General features: G+C 50.5%; 1 protein-coding gene across 7 annotated transcripts in view; it reads right to left on the reverse strand.

The window, feature by feature from the left end:
- The window catches only part of ADCK1 (aarF domain containing kinase 1), a 142581-nt gene that overhangs the window by 43613 nt on the left and 79820 nt on the right, over nt 1-19148 (reverse strand). For all 7 annotated transcript variants that reach the window (XM_057318619.1, XM_057318621.1, XM_057318616.1 and 4 more), the window contains 2 exons: nt 14549-14707; nt 6512-6628 (listed from right to left, as the gene is read on the reverse strand). In XM_057318619.1, the coding sequence (XP_057174602.1) occupies nt 6512-6628; nt 14549-14707 (276 nt within the window). The remainder of the gene's footprint in view (nt 1-6511; nt 6629-14548; nt 14708-19148) is intronic.

The raw sequence follows: 19148 nt of genomic DNA on the forward strand, positions 1-19148 counted from the left end.
TTATAAATGATCTTACACAGAGCCTCCTGGATGGGTCAGTCGGTTAAGCATCTGCCTTCGGCTCAGGGTCCTGGGATCGAGTCCTGCATCAGCAGGGAGTCTTGCTTCTCCCTCTCCCTCTGCCCCTCCCCCTGCTCGGGCTCTCTCTCTCAAATAAATAAATAATCTAAAAAAATAAACAAATAAAATAAATGATCTTACACAACTTCACAGCCTACAGTCTACACAACGACCCCGTGAAGTAGGTATTGTTAGGACTCTGACTGCACAGATGTGGACAATCTTAAGTAACTTACCCAAGGGCACCTGGCCAACAAATGGCAGAGCCAGGCATAAGCCCAGGGTGCCCCAACTTTGAAACCCTCTGCCCCTCCCGCCACGGCACCCAGCCACCCTTTCTGCCACGCTCTCTGCATCCCTCTGATACAGCACTTACATGCGGTGCCTGCACACAGTAGGTGCTCGAGAAACGTCTGCTGAAACATACAACTGAGACCCTTCCGCGGCTCCCGGAATGACCTGGAATGGATTCTTAAAACTACTGGAAGGAAGAAGCATGGCAAGGGCTTCTGGCTATACGTGGCAGACTGAACCCATGCACTGACTCCACTCACTCCCCGACCCCACGAAGAAGACTAAAAGAAATGAAGAATACAAAGAGCCCCCAACAACAGAGAGAGCAGACAGAAAGAGATAAGCAAGACTGCCTCTGCCAGGTGAACAGACAGCTACTGAGACCTGGCTTAGCCAGCTAGACAACAAGGGACCGTAGGCTGGCAGGGGGGAGCTTGCTCTTTGCCCCAAGCCCACAGAGGCTCAGCAACTGAAGGCCCCTGATGCCTCTGAAAACCAGAGTTGGGGGTCTTGAAAAAGGAGGATTCGTGATAAGGCTTTCTAAGTATGAGCTAAACCCCTGATCCCCATCACCACCCCCACCCCCACTCTGACTCAAAGCGAAATTTACTCTCTGGAGAGAGGAAAAGATAGGCTCTGGAGGCCACACCACATACAAAGACAGCCATCCCAAAGACAGAGGACTGAATCCAAGTCCAGCTAATGACTCCCGGAAGCCCCCTGCCCTCGTCCCCGAGCTGGCTCCCAGGCCTCTTTCACAAGTTCCCATCTCTGCACCCACCCCCACTCCTCACAGACAGCTGGTGTCTGCTCACCAGACCCCAGCCCCAGCCCCACATCCCCCAAAGTCCCAACTGTGTCACCTTTCTCTCTAGCTAATTTCACACAAATTCAATTGGGCCTCAGCCCAGGCAGGGTCTTAAACACACACTCACTGAAATCCAATTAACCTTCGATAAAAGGTCTGCAATCAATAGTCGTCCTATGGCTCGAGGAGGCTCCATCCAGCCTAGGGAAGCGTGCTCCTGCTCGACCTTTACTTTTAATAAAATCAATGACAGTCACTGTCACCAGCTCTTAATGTGACTGGCAAATATGATCACCAGGGCAGGCCCTCGGTAATATGCTGCTTCTGGGGGCAGAGACTCAAACAAAAGAGGGTCCTCCCCGCCCGGGCTGCTGGCCCCCCAGGCCTCAGGCTCCCTGGATGAGTGAGCCTGGAGGCTGGCCTTGGGGCAGGTGGTTCCTGGTCTCCAGTCAGTGTCTGAACCACCCGAAGAGTCTGTTAAAACACGAATTCTTGCAACCCTTTCCACTCCAGATTCTGAGGAGTCAGTCTGGGGTGCGGCAGGAATTGCATTAAGTAAGTTCCCCCTGGAGATTCTGAAATAGATGGTTGAAGTCTTAACTCCCAGCAAGCCAAGAATCACTGTTGTGTAAAATACCCGAGCAGGATGTAACCTTAGAGTCCAACTAATGCCTTCAATAAGAAAATTGAGGCCCAGAGAGGGGGAGTGATTTGTCCAAGGTCACACGGCGAGCCACGGGCAGAAAAGGGGCTGGAACTCAGGTCTCTTGCCTCCTAACCTGGCCTTTCTCCAACTGGGTCTTTGGGTACTGGCTACTTAGACTGGTCTTCAGGTCCTCACATGCTAGGCCCAGCGAGACTGGGATGCTGCAGGGCCAGGAGGCCTCTTCAAAGTAGAGTAGGGCTGACTCAACAAGTGGTTGGAGGGGTCTGGAACCATCCCCACCCACCTGGAAAGCAACTCCTTTTACAGCCACTTCCTGAGCCCCAACTTCAAGCTGAAGTCAAGCCGCCTGTGGCAGCCAAGATGTCACTAAACCCCCTACCACCCAGGATATGGGGTGAGGTATTTGCCCCTTGTCACTTCTGGCTGTCCCGTACTTCCCTCCCCCAGGAACACTCATAACCAGGCTGTCCTAAGGAGGGCTTCACTCCAGGGACTGGCTCACTGAGTCCCACAGTCCCCAGGAATTTTAGAACCTCAGAAGTCTGTTAGAAATTTTCAGTAACATGGAGTCTCCGTACCTCTCCCTTCCCGTCCCCGCCATCACCCGCCACCCACACCCACACTCACACCCACACTCACACTCACACACACACACACACACACACACACACACACACACACACACTCGTGCCCCACTAGTCTTCTGTGAGGCCTGCGGCTCTGATGCTGCTTGGTAAGAGACACACAGATTAGTTTCTGTAAAGTAGGGCCTGTCTCCAGTCTTCTCCCAACCGATGGTCAGCGACAGCTCAGTACAGCACACCGGCTACCCCTGCCCACTGTCCAGCCTGAGGTTTCTGCGGCAGTATTTAATGACAACATCTCAGAATACCAAAGAGCCTCCCAGGTCACGCAAACCCCAGAAGCCAGGGCCAGGGGACTGAGGAATTACGTAATCAAGACAGTGTGGTACTATTACAAGGATGGACCGATAGACCAATGGAAGAGAACAGAGCTTCCAGAAAAGACCCACAGGTGACTGATGACAAAGATGCCAAGCCCAAAAGACGACACTGTGTGACTCCGCTTGTATGAAGTGCAGTAGTGAGCGGAAGTGACCTCTGACAACAGTCAGAAAGGCACCCCTAGTGGGGGTGAGGAAGCCTGCCAGAGGGCTAGAAACAACTCGCATCTTTATCTGGCTGGAAATTACAAAGTGGATCCATATGAAGATGGTGGAAGTGTACCATCAAGATCTGGGAGCTCCCCTCTCTGGGTCTCCAATTCCTCACCTGCAGACAGAGGCACTAAGCCCTCCCTCCTAAGCTTACAGCGTAGGAAGCGTCTGGCACACGGCTGGGCTGTTGGAAAACACTAACAGTATAAGGAGGTAAAGGAGGAAAGGACAGGGTCCAACGATGGTAATAATCATGAAAACAACAATAATCAACTAAGGACCAATCTGGAGTGCCAACCACACCCCAGGCGCTGTGCTCGGCACGGCTCACGCACTGCTCGTCTACTCATCTCCCTGAAAGGGGAACAGTGTTTGCATGAAATGGAAAAAACCATGCCTGACACGAGTTCAAGGGAGAAGGGCTGCACTCAGCACTCATGTGGTGGGCAGAGCTGCTCAGTCCGCGCTGCGCCTCCTTCTTCAAGGAGTTACTGATGTGGCCGTCACTTGGGGGGCCCTGGTTCCACTGCAGCCAGAGTCAGTCCCGGGAGGGGGACGGAGGAGGCGGAGAAGCAAGGAGCGTCCGGCACACCTGTGTTCAAACACCTGGCTCTGTCCCTGCTAGCTGTCTGAGGTTGGGCAAGTCGTTCAACCTCTCTGAGCTTTAGCCCTCTCATCCATACATGGGGTTATGGTCTCTCAAATCACCCTTGGCAGGCCAGCTGTAAGGAGTAGAGATTACACGTGCCATGTGCCTGGCACAGATTAGTTGCTTACAATTATTATTGCTGTTATTGTTTTCCCCAAATCTCTCCGATATCGTCCTGCCCCACTCCGCATGTCCCCAGAAAACAAAAAACCAACACTCTGCCTCAGCCCCGCCTCCCAGAGGTTAACCCAGGGCGTGAGGCTGGCTGATTTATTCTCCACTAATTCCCAGGATGTCCACTGAGGGTCTGCTCTGCCCGGAACGCTGGCCTTATCCGCAAGGACGTTTAAAGAGGGCCAGAGGCAGGAGCAGATGAACCTGGGCTCTCGGAGGGCACCACCCTGCCCAGCTCCCACAGGCCCCCTCCAGCCCGGCTGCCCCTCCTCCCAGGACCTGGCTCAGCCACGAGAGCAAGCCAAGTACAGCAGAGCACATCTTTGTTTGCACTTGTCTTTGAAAAATCAAAGCTGCCTCTGACAAAACACCATTGCGGCCCTGGACTCACTGTATCCAAAGAGATTAATGGATTTGGGGGTGCTGCTGAAATGAAAATCCCACCGCAGCCGGCAGTAAGTAAATGCCGGTCACCTGGCAAGGGAGGGGGAAGGCATGAGGCCTCTGGCATCTTTCCTGATCTATAGGCAGAGAGACCCTGCTCCCCATTAAGGCTGTTCAGGAAAAGCTGGAGGTGATCTCCCTGCCTCCCCCCACCTCCCCACTGGAACCAAAGACTTTGTACCCAAGAGCAGAAGCTCGACCCAAACACCCCCCAGGCCCACCCTAGAAGGCAACAGTGACAAGAGCAGAGTCAGAAGCCCCAAGTTGTGCTACTGGCTGAGGGACCTCAGGAAAGACATCTGCTCTCCCTCTGAGTGCCCTGCCATCTGGAAAGTGGAGGGTTGAATGAAAACAGTGCTTCTCTTATCCTTTCCCAACCCCCAAAGGGAGACCTCTTCCAGAAAAGCCCAACAGGCAACTCTGGTGATGGCTGAGCTGTCCTGAGTAAAGCAGGGGGGGCCTGGTGCCTATCCAGCCTCCCCACCCTACACACATACCATAAGGTCCCCAAGGGTTCTAAGAGCATCTTTCCCTGAGTTCCTAGGAGGCCAAGGCCAGCTATGGCTGAGTCCTTCCCAGCCACGTTCCCAGCAGTGGTCCCCTACGCTCTGATGCGAACTCTCCTTTTATGAACCAAGAAACAGTGGAGTCAGAGAGGCTTGGGTTTCAATTCCAGCTCTACTAGCTGTGTTACCTTGGACAAGTTACCTTCCCTCTCTGAATCTGAATCCTCATCAGCAGAATGAAGACATTAAGACCTGCCTCCCAAGTTTATTATGGAAAAAAGCAACTGGTACAGCGAGTTTGGCATCCAACAAACATTTACAGTAAAAGGAGATAAAGGACAGAGCCCAAAGAATGAAAACAACAACCTTGCCACCATATTGTAGCAGGAAGTGCCTGCCAGGCATGGTGCTCAGCACTCGTGTGGCCCTCACAATCTTCTTCGGACGAGGTCATAGTCCCCATTGGCAGAGGCCACACAGGCACTCGGAGGCCTGATCTCCCAACGTGCACCCTCTCCTACATTTCCACTGGCTCATCTGCTGAGCCAAGGGGTAGCTTCCTCCTCCACGCCATCCCACCACTGGGACCACAGGCTCATCTTCTTATGTTGCCTGGGGTGGGAGGAAGGAAAGAGCATTCACCTCTCTCCATTGCTTCCTCTTGCCTACCCAGAGCTGTGGACCATGTGACTGCACTCCTCCATACCCTTCGTGACTCCCTAGTACCTTTGGGGTCCTGCCCAATGTCTTCACTACCTGCCCCCACCCTATTTTTCCACACTCCCCTGGAAACCCTGCCATTCCCTTCCCCTTCCTTGCAGTGCCATCGCTGCCCCCAACTCCTCCACCGTGACACACACGCACCCAGCAAATCCCTACCATCCTGCTGGGGAAGCCAACCCACGGCAGAAGCAAGCACTTCCTCCGTGCAGCTCCCTGGGGTCTCGCTCACACCCCTCCTGCTGCCTGGAGGTGCTTGTAAGAATTTAGCTATGGATCTGACAGCAACACGAGGTGGGGAGCTCCTTAAAGAAGGGAATGATGTCGGCCCCCTCTGAACCTCCGTACCTAGCTCTGAGGAGGGACTATAAAAATGACGGGTATTGTTGAAAAAGTATAACTCCATCCCTACCGGTGGGACCCTATGGCAACCAAGAAGGAACTGGGGTACAGGCCTCACCCCACCGGCCAGCTTTCTTTCCCTGGGACCAACGGGGTGGGAGGCGGGAGACCGAAGCCTCCCTTTTCTTGTAGCTCTGTGAAGTAGAAACAGTTGGCTCCTGCTCGCCCCTGCTGGCCTGACCCCTTGAGGTCTGGGGAGCAGCAGGGAGAGGGGAGGGTGGGAAGAAGGAGGAAGGTGTTCCTGGGCCCCACAGGGGCAGAAGCAGTAAGTCCCACAGATTTCACACCACTGTTCTCTGGGGCCGCTCAGCTCTGTGCGGCTCGGACAAGAGGACAGACGGCAGTCACTGGGCGGGGCACGAGCTGCAGGAAGGGGCTCAGCATGGGCCTGAGCTCCACTGTGCGCTGCCAGCCCCAGCTTTAGGAGACAGCGCAGAGGACTGTACCAGATGCCCAGGGAGGATGCTTTGTGCTCAGAGATACGATAATTCTTCAGACAACAGGCTCCGTTTCAAGGCAGTGAGACCTCAGAGGGACACATCGGCCCTCAGTGGGTGGCCCCGACCACGCCCATGTCCCACGCACAGCAGCCCTGAGCGCTGAACCTCACCTCGTTGACGTCAATCTTGTTCCTCTCCATGTAGTCTCTGTCATTGACCTGGCCACCGTCCACAAACTCCATCAGAAGGACCCGCTTGGTGGACAGCTCCCAGTAGATGCGGGGGACCTGGAACAGGCAAGGGCAGGTCAGAAGGGCTGGCGGGCCCGCAGCTAGAAGCCAGGACCACAGAGAGGCACGGAGAGCCAGGCAAGGGCAGACGCTCCTCCCAGGAACACGAGACAAAGCCGAGAGGGACCGAGCAGGGACAGGCGGGGGCAGGGGGGTCAGGCCAAGAAAGCAGGGCAGGCCACACTGCCTCCTCCACCAGCTAGACCCCTGGGCCCTCCCTTAGAGACCCCTTCCTGCTTAGGGACCAGAGAAGGGCTTCCCCACTCTCCTCAATGCCTCCAGACACCACCAAGAGCCAAAACTAAAATTGGGACTTAGGGGAACAGGCATGGAACCCCTCATACCTGAGCCAGAGTTGGCACTGAAATCTATTTCCCTCTCTCACCAGGCCCACTGCAGGCTCCTCACGTGAATCTCAACCCTCTGCCTCCGCTTCTTTACTTGTGCAATGGATGTATTCTATGTTTATGTCTATGAATGAATGAATGAACGAATTTTTACGGGGTGATAAATTTTTCAGCCAGGAAGTCCTGAGTTTTCTCATGCCCGTTTCCTACAAGTCCTCTGTGTGGCAGACAATGCTGGACCCTAACCCAGCACCTACTCGCAGTCCTCCTCTTCCCCAGACACAGGAAAAACTACATACTTTCCCGCCTGCCTTGCCATAGGCATGGCCATGTGACACAGTCCTGGCTTATGAGTCATACGTGGAGGCCTGGGAAGGTTTTTCTTTTCTTCATAAAAAGGGATGTTTGTAGGGGGCGTCTGGGTGGCTCAGTTGGTTGAGCGTCTGCCTTGGGAACAGGTTGTGATCTCAGGGTCCTGGGATGGAGCCCCGCATCAGGATCCCTGCTCAGCAGGGAGTCTGCTTCTTCCTCTCCCCTCTGTCCCTCCCCCCTGCTTGTGTGCACTTTCTCTTTTTCCCTCTCAAATAAATAAGTGGGATCTTTAAAAAAGGTGGGGGGGATGTTTGAAAGTGGTGCAACTCTTCTTACCCTTCTTTCCTACCTTGAAAGTGAATATGATACCTGGAGCTGCAGCAGCTATCTTGCAACCATGAGGAAAAGTCTAAGAAAATCAGAGATGCCAGCCCTGATACCAACATACCACTAACACAATATCAGCAGGCAACTACTGTAAGCCTTCTCGCCACGTGAGGAAAATAAATCTTTTTTCACTTAAGATGCTCTAAATTGTGCTGTTGGTTACCTGCAGACCAATGCATTCCCAGTTGATACACTCTCCAGTTCTCTCAGACTCTAAGAACACCCAATGGCCAAAAAAAGAACAGATTTCCCCAGAAACAGGCAAGAGATGGGACTGCACCAACAGCTGCTGGGGGGCCATACGAGTGACAGCCAACAGTGCCACCACTTCCAGGAGGGAAGAATTACTGGGATATCGGCATGCCACGTTTCCCCAACAACTTGTGATGGGCTTTTCTCCACTTACAAATAAAGCAAGATAGGGGGGAAAAAAAGAAGTCAAAAAAGAAGAAGAAGAAAGGAAAAGGGGCAGTTAATTCAAGGGTTTAGGGGAATAAGCACTCCCCTCATCTTGACCCCCAAAACTCATCCAGCAATAAGATCGCAGCCCTCAAGTCAAGAAACCTGTTTCCCTTCCTCATTCTGTGAATACTGCCACATCTTAATCCAGCCACTTAACCTTCAATGCCTCCGTTTTCCTCATCACAAAGGACTGTTCCTGCCCCATCTCGAGAAGGAGCTCTGAGGAGGCCTGGGGTCACACACACACGCGAAGCACTCTGGGGTCCCTGGAACAAAGCTTCCAACTGAAGTCAAGTGTCATTGCGGTTTGCTACTTCCCTGTAGGTCTTGCCATTTGAAAATCTGGGCTAGTAGAGAAATCTGTGACTCTCTATGACTGTGAACTTAAAATTCGGTCTTGCTTGGTACTTTTCACACGCTATCTTTAAAAATATGAGTGCAAGTTTGCTGTTGTTGGCCGTGGCTGTGGCTTCCAAATGGAACGGGCAGATTTTTGACGTGAAGTTCCTTTCTCAGTTTGTGTAGAAACCTAAGCTTGGCAGTGGGAGCCTGGGGCTCTGGGGATATGAGGTCAGACCCCCATCTGGGCCTGCCTGGGGCAACGTGGAAAATCACTTGAAGGAGCCACAGATGGAAAGAGAAAACCCAAAGTCTGGAGACTCTCCGGGCTTGTTAATCAGAGCGGTGGGAGCGCTGCGCTCCCCACTCCTCCACCTTTCTCCCCAGCCTTCTCCCAACGCAACTGTCCCTGTCAGACAACACAACGGCCCCTGCCGCAGCTGCTTAGATCTGAAATGACAGAATACCAAACCTGGGAGGTAGAGAAGTTTGTCATGGGAGCTCAGGGAGGACGGCGAATTGCCCCTTGACAACTACAGCACCGAGATGACTACAAAATGCAAATCTCCCTGCTCACCTAGGAGAAACCTGGCTTGACCGTGGGTCGACCATAAGGTCGATGACTTGCCCCTAAATCACCCCGTGGGCAGAAGGGTTTGGGAACATAAGGCGAAATTCCCCCCCCAACACCCATGTTTCATCCCCGTGCCACCTTCCATCAAAGTGGAGAAAGATGAAAGAAAATCATTCTAAAGAGGCAATGAGAAGAACCCTCCCAGGCCCCCCAAACAAAACTCAACCCAGGGAGGCTCAGGGGGGCCCACTAACCCCACAGGCAGGGTCACACCCTGGCCATCAGGACTCTGGGTCCAAAGCCTATCTCCTTGTTACAGATCAGAGGCCCCACTGTGGGCTCCACCCGTCCTCCATGCTGGGGTCGATCCTGATCCCAAGAAGGAGGGCACAGGTTATAGAAAATTCCAGCCCAAGACCCTGGGCCTCAGCCGCATAGTCTGGCCCTGACCCATGGTTCCATTTTGTTCCTGTGCTTTGGTCAACGCACCTGTGAAGCAGGCCCTGGTTCTCCTGGGCCAGTGCCCATCACCTGGGGAGCCCACAGAAGCAGAGCACAGATCCCGAGGCAGATAGTCAGGCTGGAGCCATGGTTTTGCTACCTCCAAGCTGTGTGACTGTGGGTAAGTGTTATAACCGGAGGGCCGGCTTCCCACCTGTAAAATGGCGATGACATTTACAGCAAGGCAACATTCCCGACCTCCTGCTAGCACATGTGGAATCCTGGTGCTTGGCACAGCGGCACACACTTAGCTCCTGCTGGACAGACACCAGCTGCCTTATGCCAGCCGTGTAGACTTTCACAGGTGCTTCTGACACATGACCAGGGCTGCGAGTTAACGCTACAGACAGTTCAGCACGATTCAGATCTGCCCCATAAATTATCACGAAGGCAGAACAGCACCGTGGTTTAACCCGCAGGCTCTAGAGCCAGGCTGCCTCCATCCAGAACCCGCCTCTGCCCCCGACCGGAAGCCGTGTAACCTTGAGCAAATGGTTTCATCTCTCTGGGCCTCAATTTCCCTACTGTTGACAAGGGGCTAATGATGGTCTTTCCCTTGTGGGACTGTGTAAAGATTAAGAATACATGTAAAGCACTTTAAAATGTGCCTCGCATAGCACACGCAAGTAAAACATAGTAACTCCTATTAATGATTCTACATCAATGGTTCTCCATCTTTGAGATTCATAGGAGGGGGTGGTGCTTCTCCAAAAGCATGCACATCCCTCAAGGTCTGCCCACAATTTCTGGAGAGTCCCAGGACCCTTACCTCGCACTAAGAAGTGGCCCCCTGAAGCGGCCCCGCTCAGGAGATGACCATTTAGCTCTCCCTGCCTTCACTTGTCCAGGCACACTCCTGTCTCTTCTGGTCTCAGACCCTGTGCTTCTAAGGCTTCCCTGTCCTCCCTTGTCCCAGCTTTCCCCCAGGTTAGTCACAAACCTCACGGCCTGCCCCGGCCCCTCCCCACAATATACCGCAGATCCACAGACGCCCTGGTCCTGACCGTTCGGCCTGGCTGCCCTCTCACCCTCTCCCGGTCTCCCTGACCCCATGCTTCCATTCGGCGCTTGTCTGAGGCTCAGAGATTTAGAGCACAGGGCTGAGGTTATTAAACCCCACTGGAAGATGCCTCGCACACCGAGAGGTAAACTCTTCGCTGAGGCTTAATTACGCACAGATGTTGTGATGGGGTGCCCGTGTGCAAAGGCAATCTATCTCCAGTTTTAAGAGCTGAACTGGGTTCACAGTGCAAAATTTGCTTCCCACTTGTTATGTGTTTAGGCAAAATTAATTACTCAGGAGCCTTAGTCGCACCATTGTCTTAGGAAAAGTGTGTGGGTTTTAGAAGGGGCAGGTCAAATTGTTACATTAATTATTTACCCATTTGGCATCCTCATTTCAGAAATTTGTGTTATTATTATTATTACATGTCTTGGTCTGGCAGATGCTAGTTGGCCCCAGCCAAAGGATGATTTGCTGTTTCCATGGGAACGGTGAAGGAGATGTTCTGTGTGTCTGGTTCATAGCTCTGGTGCCGAGGAGCGCCCCTGCCAGCTAAGAGGCAACAGAATGTCCTTAGGCGAGCACCAGAGATGAAGTCAGAAAATCGGGGTTGCAGCCCTAGCTCCACTACTCTAAGACTGTCACTTGGAAAATGGGGTGATGGCTGTTGGAAGGACCCAATGTCATGGTACCTGCATAGTGTCCAGGGAAGCCGAAGAAACATTTAGTCAATATTGCCTATCCCTCTGTACACTCAACACTTCTTGGAAGCCCCCTCTGAGCTCCTTACCCTGAGCAGAACGAAGCGCTCGCTCTCGGGCATCCACAGAAACAGGGCCAAGTCTCTGTCACAGGCTGCACATCTCTGCATGGCACAGGCCTGGACTGTAGCAGCACAGTGTGTCTGTCCCCCCCCCAGATGGGACCTTTTCTCAGGTCGGAGCCAACCATCTCATACTCAGCCAGGCCCCCTAGCTCCTAGCACAACAAGGTCAGGAAATGCTCAGGAAATGCGGGATGAAGGGATGGAAGAAACGGGAGATGCAAGCAGAAGCAAACATGGCACCGCGCTAATGAGTTGGTAGGGTTCCTTGTCTGAGACAGCCACGTTTTTATTGAATTGGTGGCTTGAACTTCAAAGCTGGGGCAATGGTACCAGCTCTAGTCTGCACGTCGGGATTTACAGGCACAAAAGGGTCTGTACATCCCGATCTAAGACAGCCAGCTGAGGAAAAGGCAGTCGAACATAGTACTGGGGCATCCAGTCGGACCTGACTCTCAGCTCACTCAAAGGGTCAAACTTGGCCAATGGCCACATCTTTCACCAACATCAGTGTGAAGACACTACACTGACCCACAGTTGTGGCTTTTCCTCCCATCGTCTGAGCTCTAGGATTCTCGGGTGGTTAGGGTGGGCACACCCTCTGTCTCCCATCTCCGTTAACCAATCTGGAGAGCAGAAATATAAACACCACCTCCATCTCCTACGATGTCTTCAGAAGCCACTTTTGTCAAGAGCAAGAGACCTTCCCATTCAGTGCACTGAGACCCCCTCCCCAAGAAGAGCACTACCAGTTTGCTCTGGAACTAGCACCTGGAGCTCCTGACGGCTCTGTGACTTCCGTTCCCAAACGATCCAGGCTTCCTGTGAAGAGAGAAGGGCTGATCTCTTCAAAGAGTTGAAAGCCAAGCTCTCTGCACAGAGTACCAGACAGGCCCAACCCCTGTACCATGAAGAGAAACCCGTGGGGGAAATGGGTCCAAGACCCACCAAGGACCAAATATGTCGGGAGAACAGTGGTGCTGGCGTGCATCTATCTAGGGAGAAGCCTATGGAGCCCATGGGGAACGTCAGGCCAATCCTCAATGACCCGTTCTAGGGCCAGCTCCTCGGCAGAGCCTGTCCTGCCCTGATCAACCACGGAAGTCCCTTCTCCTGAATGGAGAGCTCGTACCAGCAGGACCTCCCTCTTACAAAGCTGCTACTTTGTATCATTTTATCTTGTTTCCCACAGTAAGTGTCTTCTATCATCAGACAGGCAGTTCTTCTATAATACTTGAAAACACAAATTTTTTCTAATGCGATTGATATATTAGGGGGCAGTTTGATCGTAATGCAAATCTTGCATTGGGTTATATGAGCTATCCTCCCCAGGAAACACCATGTGAACATAGGAAACTGCTTCCCGCCGGGCTGCACAACACGGGCGAGCACAAAACACACACACCCCAACATCACCAAGGGCGTCATGAGTCCCAACCACACACATCCGGTGTTACAACTTTCCGTCCAATTCCCGATGACGGGCCTCCCACCACGTCACAATAACGCACAAGCAGCAACTCTGTCGATGCCTGTTTGCACAAGCAGATGTCACGATAGAGTGCCATGTGCTCCGTGGTCTTACGTACTTCTTAGCCATTTAACGTGTAAAACTACGCTACCGTTTCTAGTAGGTTCCCACCTTCTTTTATTTTCTGTGTCACTGGTGACATTGTTTTAAATTTGTGTTTTCTCTTTCGTGAATTGTCTTTTTTTCCTTATTTTATTTTCTACTGAAGTATAATGAACATACAGTGTTACACTACTTACAGGTGGATGAGTCAACAATGCTAGAAATTACTCAGAGCTCATCACAGTCAGCAGACTCTTAATCCCATTTATCTATTTCACCCATCCCTCCATCCACCTCCCCTCTGGCAACCACCAGATTGTTCTCTGTATTTAAGTCAATTTTTTTTTCTGTCTTTATCGTTCACTTGTTTTGTTTCTTTAATTCCATATACAAGTAAGATCATATGGTATTTGCCTTTCTCTGTCCGACTTATTTCACTTAGCACTATGCGCTCTAGTCCATCCATGTGGTTGCAAATGGCAAGATCACATTCTTTTTCATGGCTGAGTTGTACTCCATCGTGTATATATCACATCTATTCTGTCCATTCATCCGTGGATGGACACTTGGGTTGCTTCCACATCTTGGCTATCGTAAATAATGCTGCAATAAACACAAGGCTGCATCTATCTGGATCATATGTTAGTTCTGTTTTCAGTTTTTTGAGGAACCTGCATGCTGTGTCCCACAGTGGCTGCACCAATGTACATTCCCACCAAATGTACAAAAGGGTTCCTTTTTCTCCGCATCCTCGCCAACACTTGTTATTTCTTGTCTTTTTGATTCTAGCTATTCTGACAGGTGAGAGGTGATACCCACTGTGGGTATGGTTTGCATGAGTGATGCTGAGCACCTGGTCATGTTTCTGTTGGCCCTGTTGTAAGCCTAGCCCAATTTTCCCCATAAGCCCTGTGCTTTCTGTTGTGTGAGTTTGCATGCTATGGAGGTTTCTAGGAACACATACGTTGTGTTATAACAGAAATGACTGTACAGGGGCACCTGGGTAGTGCGGTCGTTGGGTGTCTGCCTTCGGCTCAGGGCGTGATCCCAGCGTTCTGGGATCGAGCCCCACATCAGGCTCCTCCGCTGGGAGCCTGCTTCTTCCTCTCCCCCTGCTTGTGTTCCCTCTCTCGCTGGCTGTCTCTATGTCATCTATGTCAAATAAATAAATAAAAATCTTTAAAAAAAAAAAAAAGAAAGAAATGACTGTACAATAAATGAGGTAATAAATGTATAGTGTTAGGAACAGCACCAGAGCACAGCAGCATTAGCTCCCATCATCATCAACGTCCTCATCCCATGCTTCACGGAGGGAGAGACCATAGCTTACAGGCCCTTGGGTATGACTCAGTGTCTTAGAATTACAGACACTCAGTAAACATCTGTTTAGCCGATAGGTCAACAATCACAGTTGGTATTTCTTTTAACACTGTCCTCAAGAGCTTTAATGTGCGACACCAGGGTTCGGAAACAAGACTCAGGAAGGAGGCATCCCCACTCATGTCCTGCAAGGGGGGGACATTCAGGGCAGGGATCAGTCTTCCCCCACACTCTCTCACCACACCACCATGCCCCCCGTTGCCCTGCTCCTCCTACCTTTAAGAAGTCAAAGTGCTTGAGCATTTGGGCTACTTTCTCAGCATTCCTCCCTTCGTTGAGGAAATCCAGCTCCAAAGGCAGGTTCTTCTTGGCTTCATCCACCAGCCACATGAACTCAAACTCCGGAAACAGCTGCTTCACGGCCAGGACAAGCACCTGAAATCCACCGAGCACCCCATCAGTCAGCCCACGGTACCCACCACGGGAGCTCCGTTTCCTGCCCTCCTGCCTGGGTCTGGGCATTGACAAGTCCCTAGGCCTCGCCTGAAGCAAGGCCTCCCTGCTCCCCAGGGGCCTGTCCCCGCAGCTCAAATCCAAGATGAGAAAAGCCCAACAGCCGCCAGCAGTAAGAGCCCCCATCTGCCGAGCACCCCCCACACGCCCAGTGCTGGGCCAAGTACTTACATTATTATTCTACTCAGTCTTCACAACTCTGGGAGGTCCGTGGTATACACTTGACCCCATTTTACAGATGAGGAAGTCAAGGCTCTGGGAGGTTATATGATTGTCCCAAATTTGCCCGGCAAGGAAACAAAGAGGCAGAATTCCGCTTCAGTCCACCCAGCCCCCAAACCCTTGCTCTCGCTCACTTGCTGAACTGCTGCCTCGGCTGCACCCAGACTTGCTCCTATGGTCCTGTTTACAAAGGGCAGGGAGGGCATGACAACTGTATGGCGTTCTGCCCCTTTCTTAAGCTGAGGGCAGGTACCTGAGAATTTGTGACGCTACTTTCTATACATTTTGCATGTCTAAAATAGTGCTTGATAAAAACTACACTGGAATAAGAAGACAAGATTGTATAAGACAGGAGGAGTAAGAGAGAAGGGATGTGACCACTGGGATAAAAAGCTCAGGTTTCTGGCAATTTGGACACACTGCAGATTCTTAAGTGAGAACATGATGGAAGCAGGATTTTTATAGACTTACAGGGCATTCCTCAGTTTAATGATGTGAAATTAAATGCTCCTGGCAGAGAAAAGGGGCCCAGTGACATCTGCAGAGCATGCCATGACCATCACCATGGGCTGGGACTCAGTTCTGAGGCTGCCCCACCTGGGGCTCTGGACTCGAGAGAATCTGGAAAGTTTGTGGATGATGGCTCTGCAGTAGGTGAGGAGGGTGAGGCCAGGAACATGGGAGACGCATTTCCTGAGAGAAACACAGAAAGGGACTCCCCTATTCTACTATGAGCCCTCCTCTCAGTGTTCAAAGTGACCAATCCTACCAGAAATTCCTGATATGGATTACAGTCCCAATTCTCCAAGAACGCCCATCTCCATCCCCTAGTTATGCCAGACAGCAATGAACAAGAATTTAAAAACCCCGGGGCAGCTGGGTGGCTCAGTCGGTTAAGCGCCTGCCTTTGGCTCAGGTCATGATCCCAGGATTCTGGGATCGAGCCCTGCATTGGGCTCCCTGCTCAGCGGAGAGTCTGCTTCTCCCCCTCCTTCCTGCTCGTGCTCTCTCTCACTATCTCTGTCTCTCTCAAATAAATGAAATATTTTTTAAAAAAGATATATAGGGGCACCTGGGTGGCTCAGTCATTAAGCGTCTGCCTTCAGCTCAGGGCGTGATCCCAGGGTCCTGGGATCGAGCCCCACATCAGGCTCCCTGCTGAGGGCCTGCTTCTTCCTCTCCCACTCCCCCTGCTTGTGTTCCCTCTCTCGCTGGCTGTCTCTCTGTCAAGTAAATAAATAAAAATCTTGAAAAATAATAAAAATAAAAATTAAAAAGATATAAAAAAAAGAATTAAAATACCATGGGCCCATTGGTACCAAAGACCTACCCCATCTGTTGTGGACTGAATGTTTGTATCCCCCCCCCAAATTCAATGCCAAAGCCCTAATCTCCAGTATGATGGTGTTCGGAGATGGGGCCTTGGGGAGGTAATTAGGTTGCAATGAGGTCATGAAGGTGGGGTCCCTATGATGGTTTTTAGTGTCCTCATAAGAAGAGGAAGAGACAGAGCTCTCTTTTCTATGTAGGGGCACAGAGAGAAGGTGGCTCTCTTCAAGCCGGAAAGAAAGTCCTAACCAGGAACTGAATTGGCCAGCACCTTGATCTTGGACTTCCAGCTTCCAGAACCACAAAAAATAAACATCTGTTTTTGGTTTTGTTTTTGTTTTGTTTAAGAGAGAGTATGAGAGCACATGTGAGTGGAGGGGGAGGGGCAGAGAGAGAAGGAAAACCTTAAGCAGGCTCTATGCCCAGTGAGGAGCACAACACGGGGCTCAATCTCACAACCCTGAGACCATGACCTGAGCCGAAATCAAGAGTCGAACCCTGAACCGACTAAGCTACCCAGGTGCCCCTAAATGTCTGTTATTGAAGCCACCCAGTCTACGGTATCTTGTTACAGCAGCCTGAGCAGACCAAGATGCCATCCCATCTACCCAGAAGGACTCACTGAGCCCCAGCCATGAACTAGTCTTAAGCTTCCTTTTGCCCTGGTCTGTATGATACCCAGCACTGTGATAGGCACACGCAACACAAAAGAAAGAGATCTAAAGCAGGGCCATTAACTACAAGGCATTTGCGGCTTTGTTTTTAAACCCTGTGTCCTAGACGATGTACCAGATGCCATTCTAGTGGAATCATCACACAAGGTTATTATACTCAATTCCTATCAAAACCCTTTTTAATTACATTCGGCTGCAGTCTCATTTCTTTTAAGTCTTGTCTAGTCTTTCATGGGCTAGACCTGTGACCTTATGATAATTGATTTAGTTTATGTTTTGCTTCTGTTTGAGTCACACAAAGCTAGGCGGGAGGGGTGGCAACAGCAAGGCTCGCACAGCATGTGTCAGGCCCAGGCAACGGGGACCAGCGGCCCCCAAGGCATTGCGTCTCATCACCGTGCCCTCAGACGGCCCTCAGCCGCCACCAAAGGGGAGGCAGAGCTGGTGCATGGGAAACAGAGGCACTCGCCTGGACCAGGGCCAAGTGCACACCTGACCTCTGAAACACCTGAATTCTACTTTCCGGGCTCCAAGTTCAGGGAGAAACCTCTTGGACGTTTTCCTCCAGCCTCAATTCCAGAGGTTCTCACCCAGGAGGGACAAGGGAAGGAAACACAGTGAGGCTCAGTCCTTCGTTCAGTCAAGAATTCCTGATTCCCTACTAGGTGATTACTCAGGGCCAGACATGGGCATACATGGGGAGCCACATAACGGGGTTTCTACCTGGGGATGAGGCTTCTGGCCAAATGATAAACCCTCATCGTTTAATATATGGTCACTGTTATTTGTGAAATTTTAAACAATCATTGATATCCAAACAGCACTGAAAGGCACTTACAGATTTTCCTGTTACTAATCAATGATATAGTCATTACTAGTTCTATTGGTTTTTATTAATACCTAATGACATTAATCATAAAAGTAGTCAAAGATTCGATTGATTAATTGCTAATAACTAATTCGTAAACTAATTCATAACCCAAAGAACTTTACAGTACTCATAAAGCTGGTTTCTAAAGCACTGTGTGGGGAGTGGCTGAGTCACTCCCTTAGTTAATATAAAATGAGAGGGTCTGTTGGAATGGACGTCAGTGGTTCACTGCTTTATTGAAGGATACCCTCGCCTTTTATAGGAAGTCTACCAGTTCAAAAATTTGCTGCCAGCTGTGAAGCCCAGAAAATGTGCCTACTCACATAGTCTTGTACATAATTCAGGAGGGTTACTAAGCCCTTAAACTTCAAGGGGGGAGGGAAATGGGTCAGGTTAGGAGTCATCTGGTCCAAATCTGAAATGGTTTGGGCTGCTGCCATTAGAGACTTTTCTTGGCGGAGGAGAATAAAACAAAACCATTTCACCTTCTGTTTTCATCCAATTCCCTTTCTAAGAGCCTGCCCTAAGTAGATTCATTTAAATTTTTCCTTTTTGACAACAGCTGCAGTCAACTAAAATAAAACAGGTGTTGTTATCAATTTGGCTTTTTGATTTTTCTCCCAAACTGTATCTTCTCCATAAAATTCTTCCAACAGCCAATGTTTCCACCAGTGCCTAGCATGTACCCTATACTCAGCAGATGTTTATTGAATATTTGCGTGAATAACTGAGTGAATAAATGAATAAATGAACATTTCAAAGGGTTGGTCCTCTCCCCGGAGATGATTATATGTTCACATGTGTTTTACTCAAATAAATTAAGTTTTTCTATTCCTGAGGTTTCGGTGGGGAAAGGGATTACCTCTGAATTTTCGGTGACCACAGTTTTGGAATGCCTGAGAATTTTCTACGTGATTTGAAACCTTATGAGTCAATCAAGGTATGTTCAACAATTAGCATTTCCTGCAAGGTAGAATAATGAAATTATTTTCCTATAGGGTCATTGGCTCACAGGAGGAAAAATCAATTGTGAGCCACACAGAAATATAATGGAAAAAACTGAATCTCACATAAAAGTTTGGAAACTAGTGATTGCTATTTATAATAACAAAAAAAAAAAAAAGGAAATTTTCATTATTTAGTACCTACCCCATACCAGGCACTGTTCTATGAGGCACGTTATAGACATGCTCTCATTTAATCCTCTTTTTGCCCATTTTACAGAGAAAGAAACTGGTTCCAGTAGGTAAAAGCATTTCTCAAGGTC

This window comes from Ursus arctos, unplaced genomic scaffold, assembly GCF_023065955.2.
Source record: "Ursus arctos isolate Adak ecotype North America unplaced genomic scaffold, UrsArc2.0 scaffold_25, whole genome shotgun sequence".
NCBI classification, from domain to species: Eukaryota; Metazoa; Chordata; class Mammalia; order Carnivora; family Ursidae; genus Ursus; species Ursus arctos.